This window comes from Branchiostoma lanceolatum, chromosome 5 (assembly GCF_035083965.1).
Source record: "Branchiostoma lanceolatum isolate klBraLanc5 chromosome 5, klBraLanc5.hap2, whole genome shotgun sequence".
In the NCBI taxonomy this organism is placed as follows: Eukaryota; Metazoa; Chordata; class Leptocardii; order Amphioxiformes; family Branchiostomatidae; genus Branchiostoma; species Branchiostoma lanceolatum.
In genome coordinates, this window is record NC_089726.1 from 13,262,256 (window position 1) to 13,286,094 (window position 23,839).

The following is a 23,839-nucleotide window of genomic DNA, read 5'->3' on the forward strand; positions in this document are numbered from 1 at the left end:
TCTATCTGATCCTATCTGACCTGTCAATTCGGCGGGAATGCCAGCCTCTCCAGCAAAATATCTCTTGGTTACTTTAAAGTAACACGTGTCATTCTTGAATAATTTGACCCACCGTATTCCTGTGTGAAAGGGAGAGACTGCAGGCAATTCCCGAATCTGTGTGTCTAAATATAGGACTTTGTTTTGTCCCCAAGTTTTGAAGCAAGTTCCCAGGAAATTTTCCAATCCTGCATCCATCAATCTGTAAGATGCTGTATTTATCAGAATGTCCGAGGCGAGATGAATTTTGAACTGTCTTGAATTCAGATGCAAACTCTATTGAACCTAAGGTAAGCGTCGCAGTACATACCAATGAGCAGATACCGTTATCTATCTATCTTTAGTTGATGTCAAAGTTTGGAGGGAGGGGGGCATACAAGATTTTTTGCTAATGATAATATGCAGTGTAACTTGGGGCTTTTGTGCTCTATTCGTTCTTCTTTCCAATTTCAATATAATAGATATAATCGCCTCTTGTCGACGGTAATCGCGTGCTCCTCCATGGCAAGGGTCTAGAGAAATTATGACTGATTTATAATACAGATGAAAAAAATACTATTTGCTCAAACTTTCTAATAAAAGAATACCATGTAACCATGGTGAAGCAACTGTGAGCTTTTGTAACAGCGAAATATATGAAATTATGAATGCAAATGATGAAGACACCTATGTATGATTTTCCAACAAATTCAATAACTCCTATGTTTTTGACTTCTGAAGTGCGAGTTATCAGTATCAGGAAATTTAAGATTCCTAAAACATCAGTGGTTGCCTTTGCTGTGTCCTGTAGAAGACTGTCCGTCCCTCAGAAGGTGCCGACATGCTGACAGCTGTCACAAAAGTCCTGAGCCTCATAACAGGTCTCAACGGAGAGTCCGAGGACTCCTATTCGTCGGAGTCGGAGACGGAATCCTCCGTGTCAGATGACAACGATGCACCTCCGCCATCCCACCTGGGAAAGGCAGCCGAACAAGACAGAAAGGAAATTTCGTTGGAATGGAACTTCTCGGGCGTTGTGACACAATTCTCGCACAACTGTGGACTGGTAGACGACACCGTTTACTTCAGCAGGGGCGTAGTTCAAGGGTCAGAGGTCAAACTGGGTTCACCAGTACAGGTAACAGACGCATTTTTCATTTGTAGTTTTAACACCTACAGTGGTGACCTTTTCAACAACATGTTGGTTGGGATCACATAATCATACTAATCATATTCAATCATCTACTCCAAGTCGCAGATGAGAATTGTTCAATGATGATAGCCTTTCTGTAAAAGACTGATATAGACAAATGTAGACCTCTTACAATAGCTAGTGATACTGGACAAAGGAAAGCCACTCCACAGCTGAGGTAACATTATGCATAATTTAGAAAAAAATGGGTGGCTTCAGTGACAGTCTTAGATTAATATACACAGTCAAAATTTGAATCTGCATCAGGCAAATGTGTTTGAAACTTGAAGTATTATCGACCCTAGTGCATCATTAACAGGCATGAGTTCCACAGGGTATATACGTAGGAAACAATTTGTTATTTTCCAGGTGACAGCGAAGCGCAGCAGTCTGACCGCTGGCTGGTGTGCAGAAGTCGTCACGTTGATTACACTTGGAGGCTGGGAGGAGGAGGAGTCAGGGATAACAGGTCCTACTGTTGGGATGGTGACAGATGTCACACATAACACTGTAGTGATCGACTATGTATGTACAGTGAACATGGATGGGACAGTAGATGGGTACAGGCCGTGTAAAGGGGACTGGGTCAAAGCCGAGACGTCGGAAGATGGGACAGTCCAGGTGGAGCCGTTAAGGTCACAGGTTATCACAAGTAAGGGCTGAGTCTTCAACTTTTTCTCAAGTAAATCTCCCCCCTTCCTTTCTGATATGAATTAATCCACTCTGTTGAAGTTATGTAAGAAATTCACACTGAAACCAAACTCCTGGTACTTTATTATTAGTACACTAGAGAAATTCATATATGTTAGAGAATATCAGGTACGTTTCTATCGATATCGGTTCTAAAATGGTGTGTGCCTTCCTTTTCATTTGAGTCCCATACGTAAAATTACTTATTGTACATGTAACAATGTACATGTTATTGTATTGTAGAATATAAATGTAATGTACCTCATATATGTGTTGTACACCTTTTGTTCATCATCCATCTATTCACTCCATTTTTCGTTCCTTCATCCTTTTATTGTTTTCTCAGGTAAGGTGAGCCAGGTGAGAGGAGATACAGGTGTGGTGGACGGTGAGGTGTTGTTTTGGCCACAGGTGTGTGTGGATGGGTACATCCCCTCCAGGGGGGACTGGGTGGAGGTGACAGCCATCGAGAGCACACAGGGACACTACAGCTGGAGGGCCACCAGTGTCACACCACTCAAGAGACCTCCAAGAGACAGGTGTGTTTAGAAAAGAAGTTTAGTAAAACTGCACACATTTAGATGGAAAAGTAAATTGCTCTAAAGCATATCAGGTGTTATATATTGTAAATGTATTTTTAAGTTCGCAGTCGTTAAAAGTTAACAGTTTTCGCGGTAGCCTCTTCACCACGATCTTAAAAACTATGGCGATAATGCTTGTTCTGTCTTCTGCCTGCATACCACCTTGTTTCAACCACAAACTAAAAAAATACCTGCAAACACATTTTCTCCCTACCTTGAAATTAAATCACAGCAAACTTAAATGCATTTACAGTAGTGTATCAGGTAGATTCTTCAGGCTCAGTACAAGATTGACTAACACTACAATATAAATGTTGCTGTTATATATTCACTTCTTGCATTCTTTGCTGTCTGCTCTCACAGATGTCCAAATAACCTGAAGTCTTGGCAGAAACAGAAATTTCAGGATGGCTGGGTTGTACCGGGACAGAGTCCTTTCAGGTTGGTGGAGTGGCCCTGGGGTGGTGTGGCTTATTGTAAAATTCTGAAACTTGCACACATCCCTAGTGATGTTCCAGTGTATTGTATCATGATTTCCCCCTCACAACTTCAAGGCAGGTCTCTGATACAGACTCCTGTGTCTAACTCCTATGGCACCATGTGTTTTGCAGAAGAAAACCAGTAAGGTTTCCAGTGCACCTGCCCCAGTACCCAGTACCAGACATGCTGAGAAACTGTGTGTTTGAAGGCAGGGATGTCAAGAAGATCATGCCTGTACTATGTAAGGTAAGTAGGAAAGTCTTAGAATATAGATAATGTATTGAGAGATTTGTCCCTTGTATTCATACTTATGTATAGCAAATGTATGAGGTAACCAAATGTACATTTGTGTTGTTCCCCAGCCCCTGACCATGACAGACTATGCCCGGCGCTGGTCCTGTCTGCTACACCTGGAGGAGCTGCAGATGGAGATGGACATCCATGAGTTTGACATGATCAACGTAATCAGGATCTGTGTCTTAAGATTTCATCCCTGAATCTTTGATGTACTGAAATCGGATCTTCTATATGGCTTGGATTATTGAAAATTTAAGGTGGACTTTTCGTCCTTTGGTGCTGAAGTTTGTTTATGTTTCAGGAGTCTTTACAGCCATGTGGTGAGTACCTGTCCCTGACTGTGCCGGGGTTAGCAGAGGGTCGTCCTTCCGTACTGATCGGAGACAAGGTGGTCCTTACTGCACCAGGGGCAGGGGACTGTTCCCCTAGCTACGAGGGCTATGTGCACGAGGTAAAGATATTCTGTTGATGATTCACTGCAGCATTGCTTTTGCTTACTTCAACATTACCGTCAAACCTGCCCAAGTTGACCACTCAAGGGACCGATAAAATCTGGTCTGTGTGGACAGGTGGTCACTATAGACAGGTCGAGGATACTTTATGCTTTTATCAATAGTAAAAAAACAATCTAAAAGTGGTCACATTGAACAGGTGGTCCTAATAATGTAGAGGTGGCCTCTTGTATAGGTTCAACTGTAGTTTAAGATGTCAGTGACAATTATCTATAAGCCATATATCTGTGTCTCATTCTTTTTCAGCTTTTTCTTCTATCTTTCTATCTTTTCTACCCCCTAATAGTGAAACTGATTTTCGTCATGCAGGATGTGTTCAGCTTGTCCTTGATTGTTTTTTTGCATGCTGCAGGTTTTAAGGGAGGAAGTACTGCTGAAGTTCCACCAGGACTTCCACTCTAGCTATGATGGAGAACCTTACAATGTCTTCTTCATGTTCAACAGGTGATGTATACTCAATATGGGCTTCCATGAAAATAGTAGGTGTACATGTCCTTGAAAAACAAAGATTTAGAAGATATGATTTTCTTTGATTTTTATTCTCCACTGAGAAATTTGGGAAGAAATGTGAACAGGGTACAAAGGTGATAACTTGAAGAAAAAAATGGTTCAATTGATTAGAGACCAAAGTTTCACACTTTTAAATGTGAGCACTGGGAGGATGGTAAAAATGTACAAGCAAACAGTAATTTAAAAAGGAACACAAAGGACAATAGCAAATTTATTTTAAAAATCCCCAGTTCCTACAAGAATGGTTTCACCAGCATTCTCACACTCCCTAGAATCCATCTTTGTCCATCCCTAAAATGTTCCCTGTTTTTTAACCAGGTCCACACTTCGTCGCTGCCACCAAGCTGCCAACTTTGCCCACAACCTGGGCTGTCAGGTGCTGTTTCCATCCCAACCCACCCTCAGTCCTCCACTGGTTAACTTCCAGCTGGATAGGAACAACACACAGCTAGCAGCTGGGAAGGGGAACCATTCAGGTGGAGGTGCATCTTGTCTTTTATCAAGTTGATTCTAACATCAGTAATAGAAATTAAGATTTCATTTTAAGCTGCTCTTGCTGTATTTTTGTTTTTTTCAAATTTTATTGAAAGGACAAGGCATAAATTTTATGACTACAGTCAGACCTGGGTTAAGCAACCACTCAAGGGACTGACAAAAGGTGGTTTCTGGGGTGGGGGTGGGCCGTGGGGTTAACCAACCTCCTTGGGTTAACTATATAAAAATGGACGAAGCTGTTTTAATGTGGCTTGTGACTGGAGGTGTTTTTTTGCAGCAGGTGGTTGCCCAACCAGTTAAGGTCTAACCATATTCCTTAACAGGTGCACAGCAGAATAAGGGAGGAAGGTTCCCAGGTGCATCCCTTCAGCTGTTCAACCCCAGGCTGAACCAGCAGCAGCAAGCGGCTGTTACCAGGATCCTGCGGGCCGAGGCACGCCCTGCACCTTACGTCCTCTTCGGACCTCCTGGTAAGAGTGTTTATTTACGACTCTATTGTATAGTAGACCACTGGTACGAATGGTAAAATTGGAAACTTGTCAATATTGGCAATAATCAAAATGTTCTACCAACCCCACTTGATTTTTAATTGTTCTTCTGACTGGTCCCTGAGGCCACTTTACCCTGAGGTTGAAACTGCCTTGCCCTTAAAATGAATTTTCTTTGATTAGTTTCTAAGTTTATTCATTCCTAACTACGGCATGTTCTTTTTTGTTGTTGTTGTTGTTGTTGCACTTAATCTTTCATAGAATGGAAATGAAGCAAACTAAACGTCCTTTATACCTTGTCTCCTCACAAGTGTTCATGGTTTGACTGTACTGTACATGTTTTGCCTTAATTTATATTTCAGGCACAGGGAAGACAGTAACTCTTGTAGAGACCATCCTTCAGGTGTTCCACAACCTGCCTTACAGTCGCATCGTAGCCTGTACCCCTTCTAACAGTGCTGCCGATCTACTGGTAATATAGACTGTATCTTCCCTTGGTTATGGGATACAGAGAATAGAAAATAAGTAGAAATGTAAGACAGACATAGCAATGAGTGAGGAAGAATATACGTATTGTATACATATATCTTAAACTTTGCGAAATCTATTAATGTAATGTAGGTTGTATGATGCTAGGTATGCTAAGTTGCAATCAAAGTTTTGATTACATTTTTGTAACCAGTACAACTTAGCTGTCACCCATACAAGATACATTGTACATAAGAGATTCCATTGTCTAGGTGGCCCATATGCAAACAATGTGTACAATATCAGTCTGCCATAACTACAGTGTTTTGTAATGTGCATTTTTCAGGCAGAGAGACTTCACAAGAGTGGGAAGGTGAAACAGGCCGACATGGTCAGACTGAATGCCTTCCAGAGAGTACAGGAGGTTAGATTACAGTCCTTCTTTTACAGTAGTTTTCCCCAAAGAACATTTTGATCAAATTCCTATTGCTCTAAGGTGTAGAGTTATTTTTTCTTTGAACTTGAAAATAATTCAGACTTACAAATCAAGAAACAGTCCCACTCAAATACTTTTAGTTTTTATACCTATGTACGGTTTTGGAACTACCACTCTCTACTTCAGCAGCGTGCATAGTCCAATGGTTAGTGACCATGCCTCTGGACCAAGAAGCTGTAAGTTCGACTCCTGGCTGTTCCGCTCACCAGACATTGCACGCTACTGGAAAGCATTGCGGTCCTAAGAATGGGACATTAAGCCATGGTCTATTACTGTTCTTGGTGCTTGTCGACAAAATCTAGGGAATTTCCGCAGCACAGTGAACCTGTAATTACTATACATAGCGTCTGTTTTCTCTGTCACAACCATTAGCTCTTCAGTGAGCTAAACTGCTTCAAGATCATTTTCCCTTTTTTTCTCAGATTCCAGGGTCCATAGAGCGGTACTGTATGGACGGAGATCAGCTGGAGCAGGTGTCCCGTCGTCGTATCATCGTGGCCACCTGTTCCACGGCAGGCCTGCTGTACTCGCTCGGTCTGCGGTCGGGACACTTCACTCATGTGTTTGTTGATGAGGTACAGGTGTTGTTACACATATTGGAAAACAGAATGGAAAGCAAAGTTTATGCTGAAAATGTATACTCAGCATGCCAATCTGAAAGACCTTGAAAATGTACCTAATATTAGCATGCTAAGGTAGCCGTTTGTATCAAATTTGTATTGGTTATGGAGTAAGGCAGCAGGATGGGGAAAATGTTGATCAAGGTCTCTTTCAATTGTGTTTGGCACAGCAATAACATTGACATGGATGCTTTTATTGGTTCCAGGCTGGCCAAGCTACAGAACCTGAGTGCATGATCCCAGTTGGCCTTTGTGCAGGGGCGCAGTCTCAGGTTTGGTGTTTTCTGTTGTTACGTAATATAGCAGGTACCATTTAAGGATAGAGGTCTAAAATAAAGGCCCTTCTGATTTTCATTAGTTCCTTAACAGAGTTCCTCGGAGTCTAATCTTCTCTCTCTAGATCACAGAAGAAATAACAGACTGTTATTGTCCACTCCAGGTTGTACTGTCAGGAGACCCCATGCAGCTTGGCCCAGTACTGCAGTCCCACCTTGCCAAGGACCTTGGGCTGGGCCAGTCCCTGCTGGAGCGGCTGATGACCAGTGGTCCCTACCTCAGGGACAGCAGCAGGTTCTCTCAGCATGGAGCCTACAACCCGCTTCTGGTATCTTCCATTTATGTCTTGATCTATGAAATATCAATAAAGAAAACAGAAGGCTATTCCGGTTTCCATTTTAGCCGACAGTTCATTTTGTTGTTTTTATAACATCACATTAAACATTACAGAGGTTTAGAGGTGTCATGTAGGATCCGACAATTTGTTCTAGAAACTGAATGCAATTCCTCTGGATTCCCCCTAGGTGACAAAGTTGGTGTGTAACTACCGCTCCCACCCTGCCCTCCTGAAGCTGCCATCACAGCTGTTCTATCACGGGGACCTTTTCACCCTTGCCGACCCCTCGCTGACCCGACAGCTGGAGGACTGGGAGGGGCTGCCCCGTAAAGGCTGCCCAATTGTCTTCCATGGAACAGAGGGTGAAGACATGCGGGAGGGCAGCAGCCCATCCTGGTTCAACCCTGTGGAGGCAGTACAGGTCCTGCGCTACACACAGCTGCTGCTAGGGGGCAGTGTCAAACAGGCAGACCTTGGAATCATCACCCCTTACAGAAAACAGGTCAGTTTGAGAGTTTCTGATATGCAACGTCCCATCAATGTGAATGTAGTATGTCAATCAGGAAAGCTGACGTTGGAAGGTTTATCAATGGCCTGTTTAAAAAAATGGTAGAACCTCCTTGCTTAAAAGTACATCTCATCTATGCATTTACACAATAATAAACATACTGGAACGTTAGGAATAATTTTGATGCACATGCAGGTTGAGAAGCTACGGCTGCTGCTGGGGTCGGTTGGACTGGACGAGGTCAAGGTCGGGTCAGTGGAGGAGTTCCAGGGACAGGAGAGGCTCATCATCATCATCTCAACAGTATGTCTAATCTTCTTCTTCATCTAATAATCACTGTAATTTCTGTCCTTCATGTTGAAACGACTACATACAAAAGTAATAGCTTTCTTGTAAAATGTTGCTTCTAACCCTTAAGTATTTTAATAGGAATGTAGAATAGAATAGAATAGAATAGAATAGAATAGAATATGAGTGCATCCTGATACCAGGTGCTCCTTCCATCCGTCCTTCCTACAGGTTCGATCGACCACCAACATGCTGAAGTTCGACACCGTGCACACCTTGGGCTTCCTCAGTAACCCCAAACGGTTCAACGTGTCAATCACCCGAGCACAGGCCCTGCTGGTCATGGTGGGAAACCCCCACGTGCTGGGACAGGTCAGTCTCCGTCAGATGTTATCATGTATCTACAACTTTACCCATCAGAAGGTTTTTACCTTATTCACACTGTAACATATCTCAGCTGTGTTAAGTATGTGACAGATGAAGTGATGATGAAAGCTATTTTCTCCTTCCTCAGGACCCCTATTGGCTGTCCCTGCTGCAGTACTGTGTTGACCAGGGTGCATACACTGGCTGCTCACTCCCCCTAACTGTGGTGAGTTGGGATAGTTTTTTTACAGCATCTATTCACTTATTTACATGGCAAAGTTTACCACACCTGATGGAGAGGTTGATGTAACTTGTAAGGGGACCTGTCATCTTAAGAATTTATAAGTCATCACCCCAGGCAGATATACAATAACTCTATGAAGACGGCTGGCTTTAACATCATCACTGTATTATAAAACCTGAAACATTAATACACAACATGATCTAGTATTCTTACCCTTACACTTGTACATGTAACTCGTTTACAGAAAGTGAAGACAGACTCTAGTAGTAGAAGTACAAGTGATGTCCAACACACAGAATCAAGTTCTTCACTTCCTACAACAAACGATGCTTCTTCCAACCAGCTGGATAAGGAATCACAAATACAGCTATCGAGTCTTGATAGAGACAGAGATCAGTGCAATCACAACATTAGCAGCCATGAGGTGAATATCCCAGAAAAGGGGCCCAGAAAAGACAATAATATTGCTCACAGTGAAGAGATGATAGCACCAAGGTTAGGTGGATGGAAAATGAAGAAAGACATGATAAGACATGATAAGAATACTTCCAACCAACCACGAGCAGCCCTTGCAGTAGACAATCAGGTCACAGAGAAAGGCAAGGACACAAACAGTGTGAAACCTGCCAACAAGGACACTGTTGTAGCTGATGTCAAAAGTGAAGATCACTTTGGAAGCAACGTCAAACAAGCAGAGGTTAGGAAGAAAGAGGACAACAGCAGTGACTGCTTGGTACCAGAACTTGCAAACACAATCATCCAGAATAGTGGCAATTTACTGAATGACGGGGCATCAAAGTTGCCAATCATGTCAGTACAGGCCATGGAGAAAGGAGGCATGAATGCAGATGTAGCTGTATCAGACTGTCCAGGTACACGTGAGACTGTATGTGACAACAGTAGTATGCCATCACTGAGTGATGGGGAGAGTGACCAACATGACAGTGATGTGATCGTGGAGAGTAGTTATGAGGAAAGTGGGGAGGAACGTTGATGGTCACATTCCATAGTATTTAATGGTCTCCCTGCTCTGGATAAAATGTATTCACTTTGCTTCCCTTTTTAGCAGGGAGAAAGTTGTGATCTAAATCTCCTGGTTTACTATCATCAATTTTAACAAATGTTTCTTACACATTCCACAAATTTGTTGCTTAATTTTAAAGGTACTCTCACTCCTACCTTTACAAGAACATTACCGGTACAGTAAAGTTTTCAAACTCGATCGCTAAACATAGCCTTTGTTGCAATGTGACATTCTTACTAAGAAGTCTATTGTCAGTGGTAGACAACTTAATGGCACACTAAATAGTTATAGATTAGAGCATCACATATGTTTAAACTTATCACTTGTCACTTGTTCTATTGTAATATCTGTTATCTTGAAGATTTGCTTCCCCATGAAAGTTATATCCATTTGTACCCTTATTGAATCAAGCTACACCTTGTTATATAACATGTTTTTGTTACTAACAGATTTTAGTTATCTTCATATGTTATTTTTTAAGTTTTGATAATAAATCAGTTCAACGGAATGATTGGCTTCACCGATTTTATTTGTACAAAGTGTGAGGCTGAGTACATTGTGCTTGTATGTAAAAGAACTAACTTTGTACATTAATTGGGACAAATTGCATGTTCTTCTGCTATTGCAAGAAGCTGATATCTAGTACTATTAGATAGACCACTGTGTTTTAGATTACATTCCTGTTGTACAGAAAAGATGTTAAAGTTACATGTTTGTGTCAAGCCAAGCTTCTATATACCCACACAGTCTACCGTCATCACAATTCTTACCATACCCATCAGGTACATCACCAATCACAGATCATTAACCATGACCATCAAGTCCAGTCCTGTTTTCCATGTTATCCTCTGTCTGGTTGGTTCTTATTATTTTTCATACTCTTGAGAAGGAAGCTACATTATAGTCTTTCAGATTTTGGATGTAACAGCAAGAGCTGCTAATATGGATTCATTTTGGTCTGGGAAAGCAGATGCTTCCCCTTTTCTTTTTCCTTTCTATTTGGCTCTATGAACTGGTTAGAGCCCTCCCAGGTGTTTGCTCTTGGTTCAGCTGCATATCCAGTAGAACCCTGTGTGCCCCTGCTTGAATCAATCTGTGATACTGAGGCCCTATCCTGACCACCATATGCAGCACCATATGATGTCACATAGTGGTCTGGATCATCTGTTCCATGTGGCCGATCAGGACTCGGGTTGGGGAAAGGCTCTTCATGACCAGGCCTCTGGTGGTTCTCAAGAACCTTCTGAGAGCGGGGCTGCCCTGCATGACCAGACCTATTTGGGTTACCCTCATGAACATGCCCCTTTGTAACTGTTGGAGGAATACGGATGCTAACACTGTCATCCAAGCCTCCACGACTACTTCTGGTTTGTTCAGAACCCCTGTGAGCGTGAGCATTACGAACTCCCTCCAAGTGTTTTTCCTGCGATGTTTTACTTGTCTTCTCCCTGTGCCTCCCTTGTGCTGTGTCTCCAGAGAAGCCAGAAGAGGATTGTTCTGTGTGTCTGAGGCCCTCCACAGTGTGTCCATGGTTACCATGACAACCTGCTCTGTCTTCTCCATCCCTACCTCTGGATCTTCTATGAGATGTGTTGGCCTTCATCAAACCAACAGCCTGTAGATACCTATAAACAACAACAACCTGTTAATACTTCAACCTATACTGGACAAGGTAAATACATTAAGAATGATCGCAACAGATTCTTAACTATAAAGATCTTATTCTTAACATCTTAAGCTAAACCATTTGCCAGTTATCCCTTTCACTTTTATGTACCCATTTAGTCATGGAATGATTACAACAACCACTCTAAATCATGTGTATGGTTTACTCCTTACTTTCTGATCTGCCTGTTCAGCCAATCCTCGTGTGGCATCATCTTTACCCACGAGTCTGGCAGGCTCCTCCTGCCCAGCTTGCAGCCCAGCAAGGCCCCTGCCACTGCAGCATTTGTGTCTGCATCACCTGCCTTTCAAAGGGATAGAAAATTTTCAATCTCTAAAGAAACTCTCAACCTTTGCATCCATCAAAGGTGCTGTATTCAAGATGGGACGAGGCTAACATTTCAAAAAGTATATTGGATAGCACCAATAATGAATGTGATAATTTAAGAGCAAAGTAGATTCCATTATGTGGTACTACAATGCCTATCCAATCCGTGGTTAGCAAGCAAAAAGATCTAGATTGAGCCAGCAGTTACTATGGAGGATGGTACTCAGGCTAATACCTCCATGGTGATCATCTCAATAGCCTTGCGGAAGTTGTTCTGCCTAAGTGCCCAGAAGCCGGCACCCAGAGTCTTGTACGTATAGCCGATCACACCCTGTGCATCCAGCTGTAGCTCTTCCAGCTGTCTCTGAGGATCCATGTACCATCGCAGTTCATCCACTTGCTAAGGAGAGAGAAGGGGTAGGTAAAATGAGCGCTCTGATGATCCAGCTGCTGTAGAAGGAATGTCAGGTATAGATTATTAAGAAGACTCATGCACAATCAAATTTAATCATGTACCTTTTCATCGGGCAAATATGCAGAAGCACGTCTGAAACTTTTGTGGATGGTTTTCTCCACATCTGTCTCACCCTGCAGCATCTGGGCAATGGCAGTGGTGACAGCAACACAAGAAGCAACACATCTGATGAAGAAAATGAAATGTTTTGTTAAACAATCTGAAAGCTATTCCCTCAGTTAGTGCAAGCTAGCTATAGAATGTTTCTGTGGAGGCTACTTCCAGTGTCTAAGTTAGTTTTCTTTAATTTTACTGCCAGCTTTCTGTCTGCCATGAATTTCTTCCTGTACTTGTTTGAAAGTACATCTGTTAGAATCAACACATATATTCCGGTGAGTTTTTAACTTAATTATTCATTAATGGTAATAGCTGTAAAAACAATGATGGCCCGCCTCAGTGAAAGGACTGAAAAGCGACAAAGATGAGTGACAGTGTGTAAAAGTTGTTACCGTGGATCTGCGTGTGTTGTTTGGCAGAACAGTTTGGCATTCTCCCCGACAGTGTCCAGGTCCCAGAACTGCTGCACACCCAGGATGGACGTCCTCATCACAGCTCCGTTAGGAGCAACTGCCTTCCCTGTACCCTCCCACACCTCCCGGGCAGCCTGGGGGTGGGGAGATGCACTAGGTGAGTGCAAGGGTTCTTAAAACGGTAAATAGTAAATTCTAGTGTAAAATCATGGGATAAAGGACATAATATGCCAAAAATAGTTACTCAAGCAACTGGATAAAATTTTGAAAAAACATTTGCTCAAGTAACTTTTTGCCGTACAGTACCTTACTACCTGTATGTCCTATATAATGCCCTTGGTATACCTAACCTTCATCAACGTATAAAGGACATAGTGTTGGTTCACAGTGAAATACATGGCGTGCTGGTACATGTACAAATTGGCAATAGAGATAGCTGAACTGTGTTGAAAAAGCCATCTTACAATATATGTCCAGAGCTCAGAGGTAGAATATCGACTAGTCTGAGTTAGAGGTTGGTTCTCCAAACATTTCTGTCTTGTGTCAATTCAAATCGCTATATTCTTCTGCCGCTGCATCAATCTGTGTATTGTGTTACCTTCTGTGGATTGTCGAAGAATTCGGGATGAGTCAGCACGGTGTGCGTGGTTCGACCCAGACCACACCCGCCCCTGTCACCCAGCTCCTGAAACCCGTCCAGCATCCATGTGTACAGGTCTCCAGAGAACGTTCTCAGGGTGTCAGCACTCACCTGAACAGGTGTGACAGGGTTAAGTTGTACAAATGTAGTGTGCTGAACTGAGTAGTGTGCAGTGTTATAAAATGTTTTACTGTTCTTTAATAGTGGCAATTGTGCAGTTCTTGGCACATTAGCACACCAAATCAGTGTATGTGTATCATTATCAGTGTTAGGACATACTTTAGACAATGAACCAATAGAGAGGTCTAGTGGGCATCACTCCACCATTAAGAGAGAAAAGGGTACAAAGTTAGATAGGGGTTAGACTAGATCCTGCCCATGCTTTTTAAATCAATTTTTTAAGATATTCATGAAATTGTAATTCACCAAGTGAACACATCATCAAAAGTGCAATATCAAAATGCAGAACATATGATCAATGAGTGACAATGTTGTCCGTACATAAAAAAACTGATGACCATTAGAAGTAATAAACGCTTTCGTAGATTCGAGTACGCATGTGTAGTGTCAAAGGTGAAGGCCCCTGGTTTGTAAACAGTTATGTCTCAACCATTGTCTCACTTTGCATAACAATGCCCAGGTGGGTCTTGTTTACGTCTCAGGGGCCTTCACTTTAGACGCAGCACATGTGTACTCAAATCCGTGAAAGTGCTTATTCTGAATGTTACTTGAACGCCCCACCTCGCCCTGTGTGTGGGTGAGTGCCTGCATGATAAGGATCATCTGATCGCTGTCGTCAGTCCAGTCCCCGGTTCTCCAGCTGTCACGATGTCGGTCTGAAACCTTCATGTTGTACTCAAGTGGCAGCTGGTAGTGCTGCAACATAAATGTCCAGGGATCATATTACTTATTTTTCACAAAATAGGCAAATGTCTAGTGTTGTCAGAAATTTACATACAGGTATAATTTCAACCTACTATTGACTCAAAAGCCAGGTTCCTCTTATTAATACCTGTCCTGAGCTCAGCTTCAGGCATAGATACTGTACTGAGTAATGACCAATCTGACAAGTCCTCTGTCTCAATATTACATCTATGTACTTTGAATTGGGGCAGTGCAAACAACTTTCTCCAAATCATTTTAAGTTATGGTACATACTAAGTGTTTACCTCAAACACTGCTGAAAGAAGTTGGGTAGTCTAAACCAACAGTTTTCTATACTTTGACCATATATTGTTTTTTGGGTAAGTCTATTTAAGTGAAAGTGAAAGTTAATGACACCAGTATTGACATGTTGAGGAGACTGACTTTGTGAGCTTTTCTCCTATCCATGAACTCTGTCAGCAGACCAATGGCGTCCCCCGTACACTGCCCATAGATCGTCCCGTACACTTTGTCCAGGTCAACATCCACTGCTGCAGGGCTAGGTGACACCACAGGGCTGGCCATGCTTCTCACCACTCTGGTCTGGAATGTAAAGAAGCAGTTTACAATATTGATCCAGATACCGATCTGGTATATAACATTAAGTTCTGTCTATTGTAATCACGATATTACAACATATTCCTTCCACTTGATAACAGCTATTCAACCCATTTTTGTTGTTAGTGCGTCAGAATTTTAATAGGACCATGAACCCGGAAGTTGAGAAAAACTCACCTTTCCTTGACTGAGTGGAGTAAAAATATGATCTGACACGAACTGAGGCTAACCCAGATACAAAGACTTTTCCTTGCACAGCTGGCTATCTTTACCTTCACCGAAACTTGGAGCACTAAGCTTAAGTTTCGTATGTAACGATGTGAGACCTTCTTAGAAAGACAGGTGCACCGAAACTACGCACTGGTCCCGGACGGTATAGCAATGACGTCATGCCAATGGGCCAATCACAACACACAGCTTGTTTCCAGACCACCAAGCGAAACCAGAGCGAAACTGTGGGGTTTTCCCAGCCTGGGTTATCCCCCATGACTCAGTCTCTGGTGGAAAACCCCACTGTTCACTGTTGTTTTTAACACTCTGAGCTTGGGCCTGGTAGGAGTTGGACTGACTGTGACACTGTCAATTTACCACAAGCCATGAGCGAATCTGGAAGATCCTATTACGCGTATGGTAGGTACTTTCAACGAACTGTGTAACGTTGGGTAACATAAATTCGGGATTTTTCCGATAATGGTTGACTGAAATCAATCTAGCAGAACAATAAACCATCCTTTTTTTCTATTATTCTGTCAGTATCATGTACTATCTTTGCACTAATCATATATATGGTTGATTTTGTCTCTAGTCGTGCTGACACCATAATATTTCAACTTGAAACTACCGTCCGCCGCACGCACAATGACAGTGTTGTCGGACAGGGGGGCACATTAATTCGGGAGAGAAGATTCGTCTTGAATATCTTACCGCTAATCACATTTTATACAGCAGCTATTCGTTCCATCCTTGGCTTGAGGAGAGTGCTATGGATATAGACGTGTCCAAGTAGAAAAAATACACGAAAAAACGGCCGCACCGCACACATCAGGCCTTTGCTAACATCCCGTTTGTTGAGTGGGTTGAACGTCACTCAAAGTCGATCCCCACCGTCATGGCAACGTGTACATTATTCATGGCAAGTTAGCTGGATGCCGTAGCAATGGTTATACTGCTATGTCCATGTGTTCCTTGTTGTGTTAGGAGCAAACTTTGAGGAAAATATCGTCTTCAGTCCACTATCACACGCAACATTTAGACAAAAAAGTGTTCCTCACAAACCTTTTGTCGTCTGCTTGACGACATGATTCTGGGTAACAATATGGCGGCGGGAAAATACACGTGCCGTAGGTTGTAGCAACAAAGAGGAGTTTTGATGATTGATCACACTTAGAATCCAGTTGCAGGTTAGAAAAAGAGATTGTAATAAGTTGTCTTGTTAATAATTGTGTTTAGCAGGCAGGAGATGTGACATTTGTCTTATAAACCAGCGAACAACCGTGCAGTGTGAGTCTCCCACGAAGCCCCCAGACTCTGTCGATAAGGGACGGAGAGTTTTTGACGTCGCCAACTTCTAATGCATGGTTATCGAAGCTTTTCAGGCAGTGTTCTGAATGTGTTAGCCTGTCAAGTTTGCATTTCTAGTGGTATTACTGATGTTGCATCTTGCACATATCCCTAAATACCCCGTTTTCGAAAAATCCCGAATTTAAGTACCCCACGAATTTATGTTACCCAACGTTATATATCAATATTATAATATTTCACGAGTTTGATACCGGAAAGTCTAATATGCATATTGTCTAAGCAGAGGTTTCGATCGGGGGGCTAGGAGTGGGAGGGAGGCGTTAAAAACACCGGCCACTCCTAGCCCCCCAAACGAAACCTCTGCTTGGAGAATATCGAATATGCCCCGATCCTGATCCTCAGACATACAGCTAAGCCAGAGAAAACCTTGATGATTGATATTTTGTTGTGTAGGTCGTACATGGAGAGGACATCCTGGGACCAGACATGATACCAGCTTTACCTCCGGACTAGTCCGTGAGGTCCGGCTGGCGAAACACAGCCGTTACAAGTGCGAGTACCAGCGGCGCTGTGCACGTTTTAGGGACTCACTCGGTCTTCAGGGTAAGAAGACATAGCAGTTGTAGATCATGCTTGTAAGTTAACTTTGAATAGAATGTCAAGGCATTTTACTTGTATTGCATGGCCGCCTGGCCATGGCGTAAGACATCAGGTTTGTACTGAACAATATATTCCCACATTCCCACTTGTCCAATGAAAGAGCTGAAAAATACAATCATCTTGTCCCTGCAGAGGATGTGTTCTTCCCTGAGAGGGACATGTGCTACTGTCCATCCTGCCATGAAGAACGGAGAGACATCGAGATCTACCAACGCGGGAACCCGACCAAACCTTACGTCCTGCCGCTGGGCTGGAGCAGATTTACTTTAAAGTAGGCGACCCACCACCGCCACCATGTTATGTTTGTCAATAGAAGAATATTACAAAGATTTCAAATTCTGAACAGGATTGTTGAAAACATAGATATTTATGATTGAATAAAAGAAACAATAGTAAACATTCCCCCACCAACGTTCTTTCAATCTGCAATTGCTGGTTTGTTTGTTGACAGAATAGGTGAAATTGAGTATACATGTATATCTGTAGCCAAGACTTTGCCAGTCTAAGACTAGTGGCTCCATTTCAAACTGCATGTATTTCGTAACTTGCAAAGTATGTAAGTAAAGCCATCAAGCCTGGTACTCGTGAAGTGTCGCCAGGGTTATTTTCTGGTCTTAAATGCGCTGAAATACACTTGTACTTTACCATCATGCAGTGTCCTTAGTGGATGGTTAATTTTAGCCTGAATGCCAGACCCCCAATCTCTAAAATATCTATCGGCGTGTGGATATTTTAGAGATTGGGGGTCTGGCATCCAGGCTAGGTTAATTCAGAACCCGTGGAGATAGGATTCAGCCTCTGTTGATCTCTATTGCGTGACGTTCACTCCCCTCTGTTACCAAGGGTGCCCCTGCCACAGGTAAAACTGCCCCGCGGTGGGACAGTCGCCGCGTTTGACAGCTGGCAGATGTGTTTCCACGGTACCCTGAGGGACAACGTCAAACCTATTGTGGAGACGGGGGGACTGCGCCGACCGGGTAGGGGAATCATCTGACTCCTTAGGTGTTTTCATGGCCCGCTCTGCTAGGCCGATCGGCACCAAAATATAAACTGAGTCTCAGTTTACTAGTAGATAAGGAAAATTAGATTGATGAGACACTTTATGCCTTTTCTGTTAGGTACTTTATTGAAATGTTAATAAATACAGAAAATAACAAATTATCTATGGGGTATACCGTATACGTATTGAGAGGGAAAAGGGTATCGGCTTTTATGGTTACCAGTTGTGGTTTACGTAGATTCTAAGACCTGTAACGTATGTGATTTACTTACATCGGCCAAAATGTCTCTCGAACTCACACTTAAGTTGAGTATATCCTGACTTCAACTCATGATGGTGGGAGACTAATGCGATCTAATTTAGGTCACGAAATCAATAAACGGAAGGAAAAATCATGATAAGCATTTTGATATAGGAGATGATATTTCCGGTGGAACCCTGAGCCAGAGGAACGGTCACTACAACGAGGAGTGGAAGCCAGAAGGGTTCGACACGCTGCAAGTCTTCGTGTCACCCAGCATCCGCTACTCCTCCAAGGACGCCTACTCCTCTCCATATACGCGTACGTTCCTTTCCATATTCATATGGAATTCATGTTAGGTGTGCATACTTTTACACACTACATGTACATGTCTGGACTATCAAAATATGCATATGTATAAATGTAGCCTCCTTCGGAGTCTTCTATGAATGCCGGCGTTGAATTTATTTTGGGGGGAGCGCTGGTTCGCTATTTTCAACCAGTCGGAAACTATGTCCCTCAGCATAGAGAACACAGGTTGAAAATCGCAAATCAGCGCTCCCCAAGAAATAAACGCCAGTGCTCCTAGAAGTCTGCGAATGAGGCTATATGAATGAGTACATACATAGAGTATGAAGCTAAGTAGATATACAGTAGTTAACGTTGCCCTATCACTCTACAGCTGGCGAGACAGAACCGGCCAGATGTACAAGGTGCGGTCGGCGTTCCAGGCCCGTATCCGCCCGGGAAGCTACAGTATCGGCCCGACTACGCTGCACCATGTCCGCCGTGATGAGAGGATCGACCCCATCTACAAGAACAATGAGATCGAGTGGTCCACCAAACACGTGGACGCCATCATGCTGTATGGTCTGCTCATCAAGATAGAACCATGCTCTTAAAATTCAAATTGTTCAAAAGAAAAAGCCTGAGTTATTTAACGTTAATACCGACCTAGATCGGGCAGGATATGAGCTATGACTACGATTTTGATTTTAATATTCGGCTCTCCTTTCATGTTCGTTACTTGTGTTACTCATGTTGCAATCTTCTGTAACTTTTATTAATTTTCTTTGTGCACACTTTAATCAAAGAACGTTGACGATTTTGTGTTTTTGTAGAGTGTTCTTTTAACTTTATGGATCATGGCAAGTGTCAAAACAATACATGGGAGCACCAGGTAGCGACGGTGATATTGTGCCCCACACATTATGATATATAACAATACAAACACTAAAACATTTTAAAAATGTGAATCATGAAATACAATATGAATATGAAAACATATAATCCAGCTAGCAGTAAGCCATAGTTTTTGGGTGATTTGACAATATTTATCAAGGTCTAAGGTATGTAACGCTATGATGTATGCACATAATATGACAGTAAATATACATATCCTGTTCATGTACATGCATTATGGAAGTTAACTTAATTGAATGTAAAGCATTTTTGTTGTTTTGGGGTAATAAACGGGATAACCTAAGACTTCTGCATAATGATTATGTTTTTTTAATGATTTCTGTCGTGGGAGCAGGCGTCGGTTGATTTGATTGTATAACGCACCACTTTCAGAGCCATTGTTTATTCATATCCAACTACATACAGTTATTTGGTCTTTCCGTTCTTAACAGTAGTACAATTTAAGAAGTGCAAACACTCGCAATCACAAAACCAATATGACCTTGCAATCAATCATATATATAAGTTCGTTAACTATTGACTCTTCCACCGTACACAGTATACCTTTCAAACATTATCTTCTACTACATGTAGTATCTGCAAGATAGAATCTAGAGTTCAGAACAATGTGGCTCACTTTCTTCCTCTGTTATAAACGTTTTCTTTGTCCCAAAAGTCGCACTTCTCTTGTCGATAGTTCTGTATCAGTGTGTTTTCTGGTGTTGTAATGTTCAGAACTGTATAAAGGTTATCACTGTTGTACTTTGGCCAGTTTAAGATATCTGACGTGTTGATCTTTGGACTCACGGGATGCTGGTTGTGTTTGTTGGGATCACTGGTGTGCGCGAAGTTACCGTAGTGGTAGGCTATGGTATCCGCCATCACCTGTTCGTCTGGGGTTAGAGTGATGTTTGCCAGTGGAGGTGTTTGAAACACAAATGGAACGTTCTCGCCATGACACACATGGCCGTCGCAGTATGTACTGTCGCCCCATGCATGTTTAAAAGACCAGGATAGGTCAAAGACGGACAGCCAAACATCGGTCTCTCCTGTCGCGATGGCATTACGGCTGGCGTTACGAGTCGGACAGGTGAAGACCCAGTCCGTAACAGCATGGGACAGATAAGGCCGATAGTCTGCGGTTTGTGGCGGGTGATATTCGCGGATCACCCTCTCTGCCTTCCCGCCCAGAAAAGCCACAGCGACCCCGTCTAACTCCAGTCTGGACATATTGTTGCTGAACGCCCCATATACGTAGGGCCTTGCTTCTTCAGTAACTGTTCCTATGATAAAAGGCATTTTGTGAAACTGTCCCTTTGCAAACCTTTCTACGAGTTCTTCTGCTAAGACATCTCCGTCTATATACGGCCCCCATTGGACGAACATCTCAAACAGACGGAGAGGGTTCGCTATGAAGTTGTGTGATTTGTCCTGTGCGCCTAACAGCTCTAGTGTGGTTTTAGAGCGGATACATGTCATGTCGCCATGTGTACAGTTCAGTAGGCCAGCGAAGTGGTTCCCCAGTCGAACAGCTTCGAAGTGCGACTTGTGGTTGATAGTGAAGGGCAAGCTCAACATAATGGCTTTCTCAAACAAGCCGATAGACCTGTTGTTGGTCATGTGAATGCCGATCGAATCGGCCCCTGCACTTTGTCCCACAATGGTGACGCGGTTTTTGTCTCCCCAGAAGCTGCCTATGTTTTGCTGGACCCATTTCAGCGCCAGGATCTGATCCAGTATTCCGTAGTTCCCTGTCGCCGCGTCTTTCCCCTCACCTGCCACGAGGAAGCCGAGCGCTCCGAGTCTGTAGTTGGTCGTGACGACCACAGTGTTTGTTTTGTTAGCCAGAAAGCGTCCGTCGTAAGATAGAGCAGAACCAGTACCAGAGTCAAAACCTCCGCCATGAAGCCAGAACAACACGGGTAGCTTGTTGGTAGAGTTCGCTATGGTGTGTGGGGCGAAGATATTGAGGTACAAACAGTTCTCGTTGAGTTTCCCGTCCCGGGGACAGACGTGTTGGGAGTCGACGTCCTTCGGACCGCATCCTTTCCGAGGGCATGCCGGGCCCGGGACGCTGCCGTCGCGGATGCCGGGCGCCCAGGGTGTGTTGAACGGCTCTGGTGGCTTCCAGCGGAGTGCATCAACAGGTGGCTGTCCGAAGGGAAGTCCCAGGACAATGACTCCTTCGTCTACAGACATGCTGCGCACGGCTCCGTATTGCGTTTGAAATACAGGACCATCCATGGCAAATATGCCCGTCATCATCACTGTAAAGAGCCATATCTGGGGGACAGGCAGGCAAGGCATGACCGAAATACCGTGTACAAGCGTACCGTTAGCTAGCGCTAGAATTACACGCACTCAGACCTGCCGCAGCAATAAAGTATACTCAGCCTATAAGGTAAAGGTCCAAGGCCATACAAAGAACTACCTTTGACCACACATTCATCGTTTGACGTTTATCCACACTACCCATTGTTATCGATGTTTACGAGCGCATGTAGAAAGGCATACTAGTATTGTGTACGACAGATGAAAAAAATAACATGTCTTCTTTCTTAAATTCTAATTGATGACGAAGATTCTAGCAATAATTGAACACGCTGAATGGTTCATCACATGATAAACAATACATCCTATACGTCCATTGTTCTTCCACCACGAGGAATGTTAGGTGTCACCATATACGTATGTCCTTGTTATATAATTCTGTCTGGTGTCTAGATCCTTAGTATAAAAGCGAATTTTATTGTACATGTACATGTACATGTACAATAGTCAGGTGAAAGGCCGAAGTTGTCATACGAAATCGGTCTCAAAGCAGATGTTGGGCTGAGAGACAGTATTGCGTCATAGGATATTTGGAGTTTCTTTTATCACAACCAGGAAATCTCCCCTGCTGAAGTTTCGGTGTCTGTCAGACACCTTCCTCAGAGCTTCTGACTGGAGTACTGCTTCCATGCGCAAGCTGCGAGGAAGTATACATTGGGAAAATAGGCAGGACCCTTGGAACTAGGCTCAAGGAACACAAAAGGAAGCTACCGACATGGATGCTGTCAAGTACACCAGATCCCAGAAAACGGACAGGCACAACAAGAAGAGAAGAAATCTGCAGTCACGGACCATATTGCTAGAAACAACTGCGTCATTATATAAAGAGAATTCAAACTCTACTACTGACGCTGAAGAAGAGTGATGGATGTCACTCGAAACGTCCGGAAATAAATCTCCGAATCCTTATCCAGTAGTAGAGTTTGAATTCTCTTTATATATTGTTTACCTGGATGTCTAGCCTTCACAAACACAGCTGCGTCATTGACTGGGAGGGGGCCAAAGTAATAGACAGAGAGGACAACAGACGCATTCATTTGATTATGGAGGCAGTATGGATCAGGAAGTCATCACCAGTGATGAACCGAGACGAGGGATGATCGATCCTTATTATGTCAACAAGATAATTCTAGAATGTTAAGATGCCTGGATCTGTTTGGGAAAGTGTTCACTGGCATTGTACTTAATTTCTTGCATTTTTTCTCATTTTACAAGTCATGAGTAGTCAGGACTACATACCCTATCATAGCCTAATCTGCAGTACCGCTCCTGGCCGCGTCCTGGAAAGTGGCTAAAACGACCGTCAAATTGCAAAATTTAGGTATTTTCGGGAATGGGGAAATTGCAATAGGCTCGCAAATAGGTTAGAATTCTTTAAGCTTATTGAGTTTGTTTACGAAAATGCGACAATTCAAAAACGAAAAATGACAAGATTTCAAACATTTCACAAACAAACCATGGGATATTAGGTCATAAATGACACGCTGCCTTTACAATTTACCAGTAGATGAGGTCGATCGCGAGTGTATATTTCCTGTAACTTGTTTTAAAGGGCTACTACATCCAAACTTGATTCATATTTGTGAAACAAGAAGACGTTGAACAAATGTAACGGTGTTTCTGTCGGTTTGCTTTTCAATAATAGGTCAAATTTCCTGTCAAAATGCTGTAAGGTGCATGTATTATTTGTGGCTGCAATACTCATTGAGCGCCCGGGGGTGTCTGATGGGCTCTGGACCGAAAGAACAAGACGTAATACTAGTTTGCTATACCATCTTCTGAAACAATAAAACATTACGTTACCTCTTGATGAAGGAACAATTATAACGGATTTAGCGTTTATCATGCCATGTCCTGTATATTTTTCATAACCTTCGTGATTTTTCCTGGTATCAGTATCAGTTTTGAGCGTGTC

General features: G+C 42.9%; 4 protein-coding genes across 6 annotated transcripts; 2 read left to right on the plus strand and 2 right to left on the minus strand.

Moving 5' to 3' along the window:
- The first annotated feature begins 6 nt into the window (after positions 1 to 6).
- On the plus strand, positions 7 to 10,398 carry LOC136435254 (RNA helicase Mov10l1-like). Of its 3 annotated transcripts, none has more exons than XM_066428565.1 (21): positions 7 to 329; positions 830 to 1,156; positions 1,580 to 1,862; positions 2,247 to 2,439; positions 2,845 to 2,922; positions 3,093 to 3,207; positions 3,324 to 3,422; positions 3,560 to 3,709; positions 4,123 to 4,214; positions 4,599 to 4,762; positions 5,099 to 5,245; positions 5,626 to 5,735; positions 6,078 to 6,155; positions 6,650 to 6,802; positions 7,054 to 7,119; positions 7,287 to 7,451; positions 7,648 to 7,962; positions 8,164 to 8,271; positions 8,488 to 8,628; positions 8,771 to 8,848; positions 9,111 to 10,398. In XM_066428565.1, the coding sequence occupies exons 2-21, from the start codon at positions 860 to 862 to the stop codon at positions 9,858 to 9,860; spliced, it is 3,582 nt and encodes a 1,193-aa protein (XP_066284662.1). In that variant the 5' UTR covers positions 7 to 329; positions 830 to 859; the 3' UTR covers positions 9,861 to 10,398. The 3 variants fall into 3 exon arrangements, with proteins under 3 accessions (XP_066284662.1, XP_066284663.1, XP_066284664.1); XM_066428566.1 differs by having other exon boundaries at positions 4,599 to 4,756; XM_066428567.1 differs by lacking the exon at positions 2,845 to 2,922.
- Positions 10,399 to 10,401: 3 nt separating this feature from the next.
- LOC136435257 (uncharacterized) lies at positions 10,402 to 15,351 on the minus strand. The gene is made up of 9 exons (XM_066428569.1): positions 15,167 to 15,351; positions 14,816 to 14,974; positions 14,249 to 14,383; positions 13,466 to 13,618; positions 12,847 to 13,001; positions 12,400 to 12,523; positions 12,119 to 12,283; positions 11,730 to 11,860; positions 10,402 to 11,515 (listed from the first exon to the last, which is right to left on the minus strand). The coding sequence occupies exons 2-9, from the start codon at positions 14,954 to 14,956 to the stop codon at positions 10,828 to 10,830; spliced, it is 1,692 nt and encodes a 563-aa protein (XP_066284666.1). The 5' UTR covers positions 14,957 to 14,974; positions 15,167 to 15,351; the 3' UTR covers positions 10,402 to 10,827.
- Positions 15,352 to 15,474: 123 nt separating this feature from the next.
- Positions 15,475 to 19,897, plus strand: LOC136435260 (neuralized-like protein 4). Its single transcript, XM_066428572.1, has 6 exons — positions 15,475 to 15,619; positions 16,964 to 17,113; positions 17,303 to 17,441; positions 18,014 to 18,147; positions 18,586 to 18,730; positions 19,094 to 19,897. Exons 1-6 carry the CDS (start codon positions 15,586 to 15,588, stop codon positions 19,311 to 19,313), a joined length of 822 nt encoding a protein of 273 aa, XP_066284669.1. The 5' UTR covers positions 15,475 to 15,585; the 3' UTR covers positions 19,314 to 19,897.
- Positions 19,898 to 19,948: 51 nt separating this feature from the next.
- LOC136435258 (crystal protein-like) lies at positions 19,949 to 21,973 on the minus strand. The gene has a single exon (XM_066428570.1). The coding sequence runs from the start codon at positions 21,898 to 21,900 to the stop codon at positions 20,227 to 20,229; it is 1,674 nt and encodes a 557-aa protein (XP_066284667.1). The 5' UTR covers positions 21,901 to 21,973; the 3' UTR covers positions 19,949 to 20,226.
- Positions 21,974 to 23,839: the final 1,866 nt, after the last annotated feature.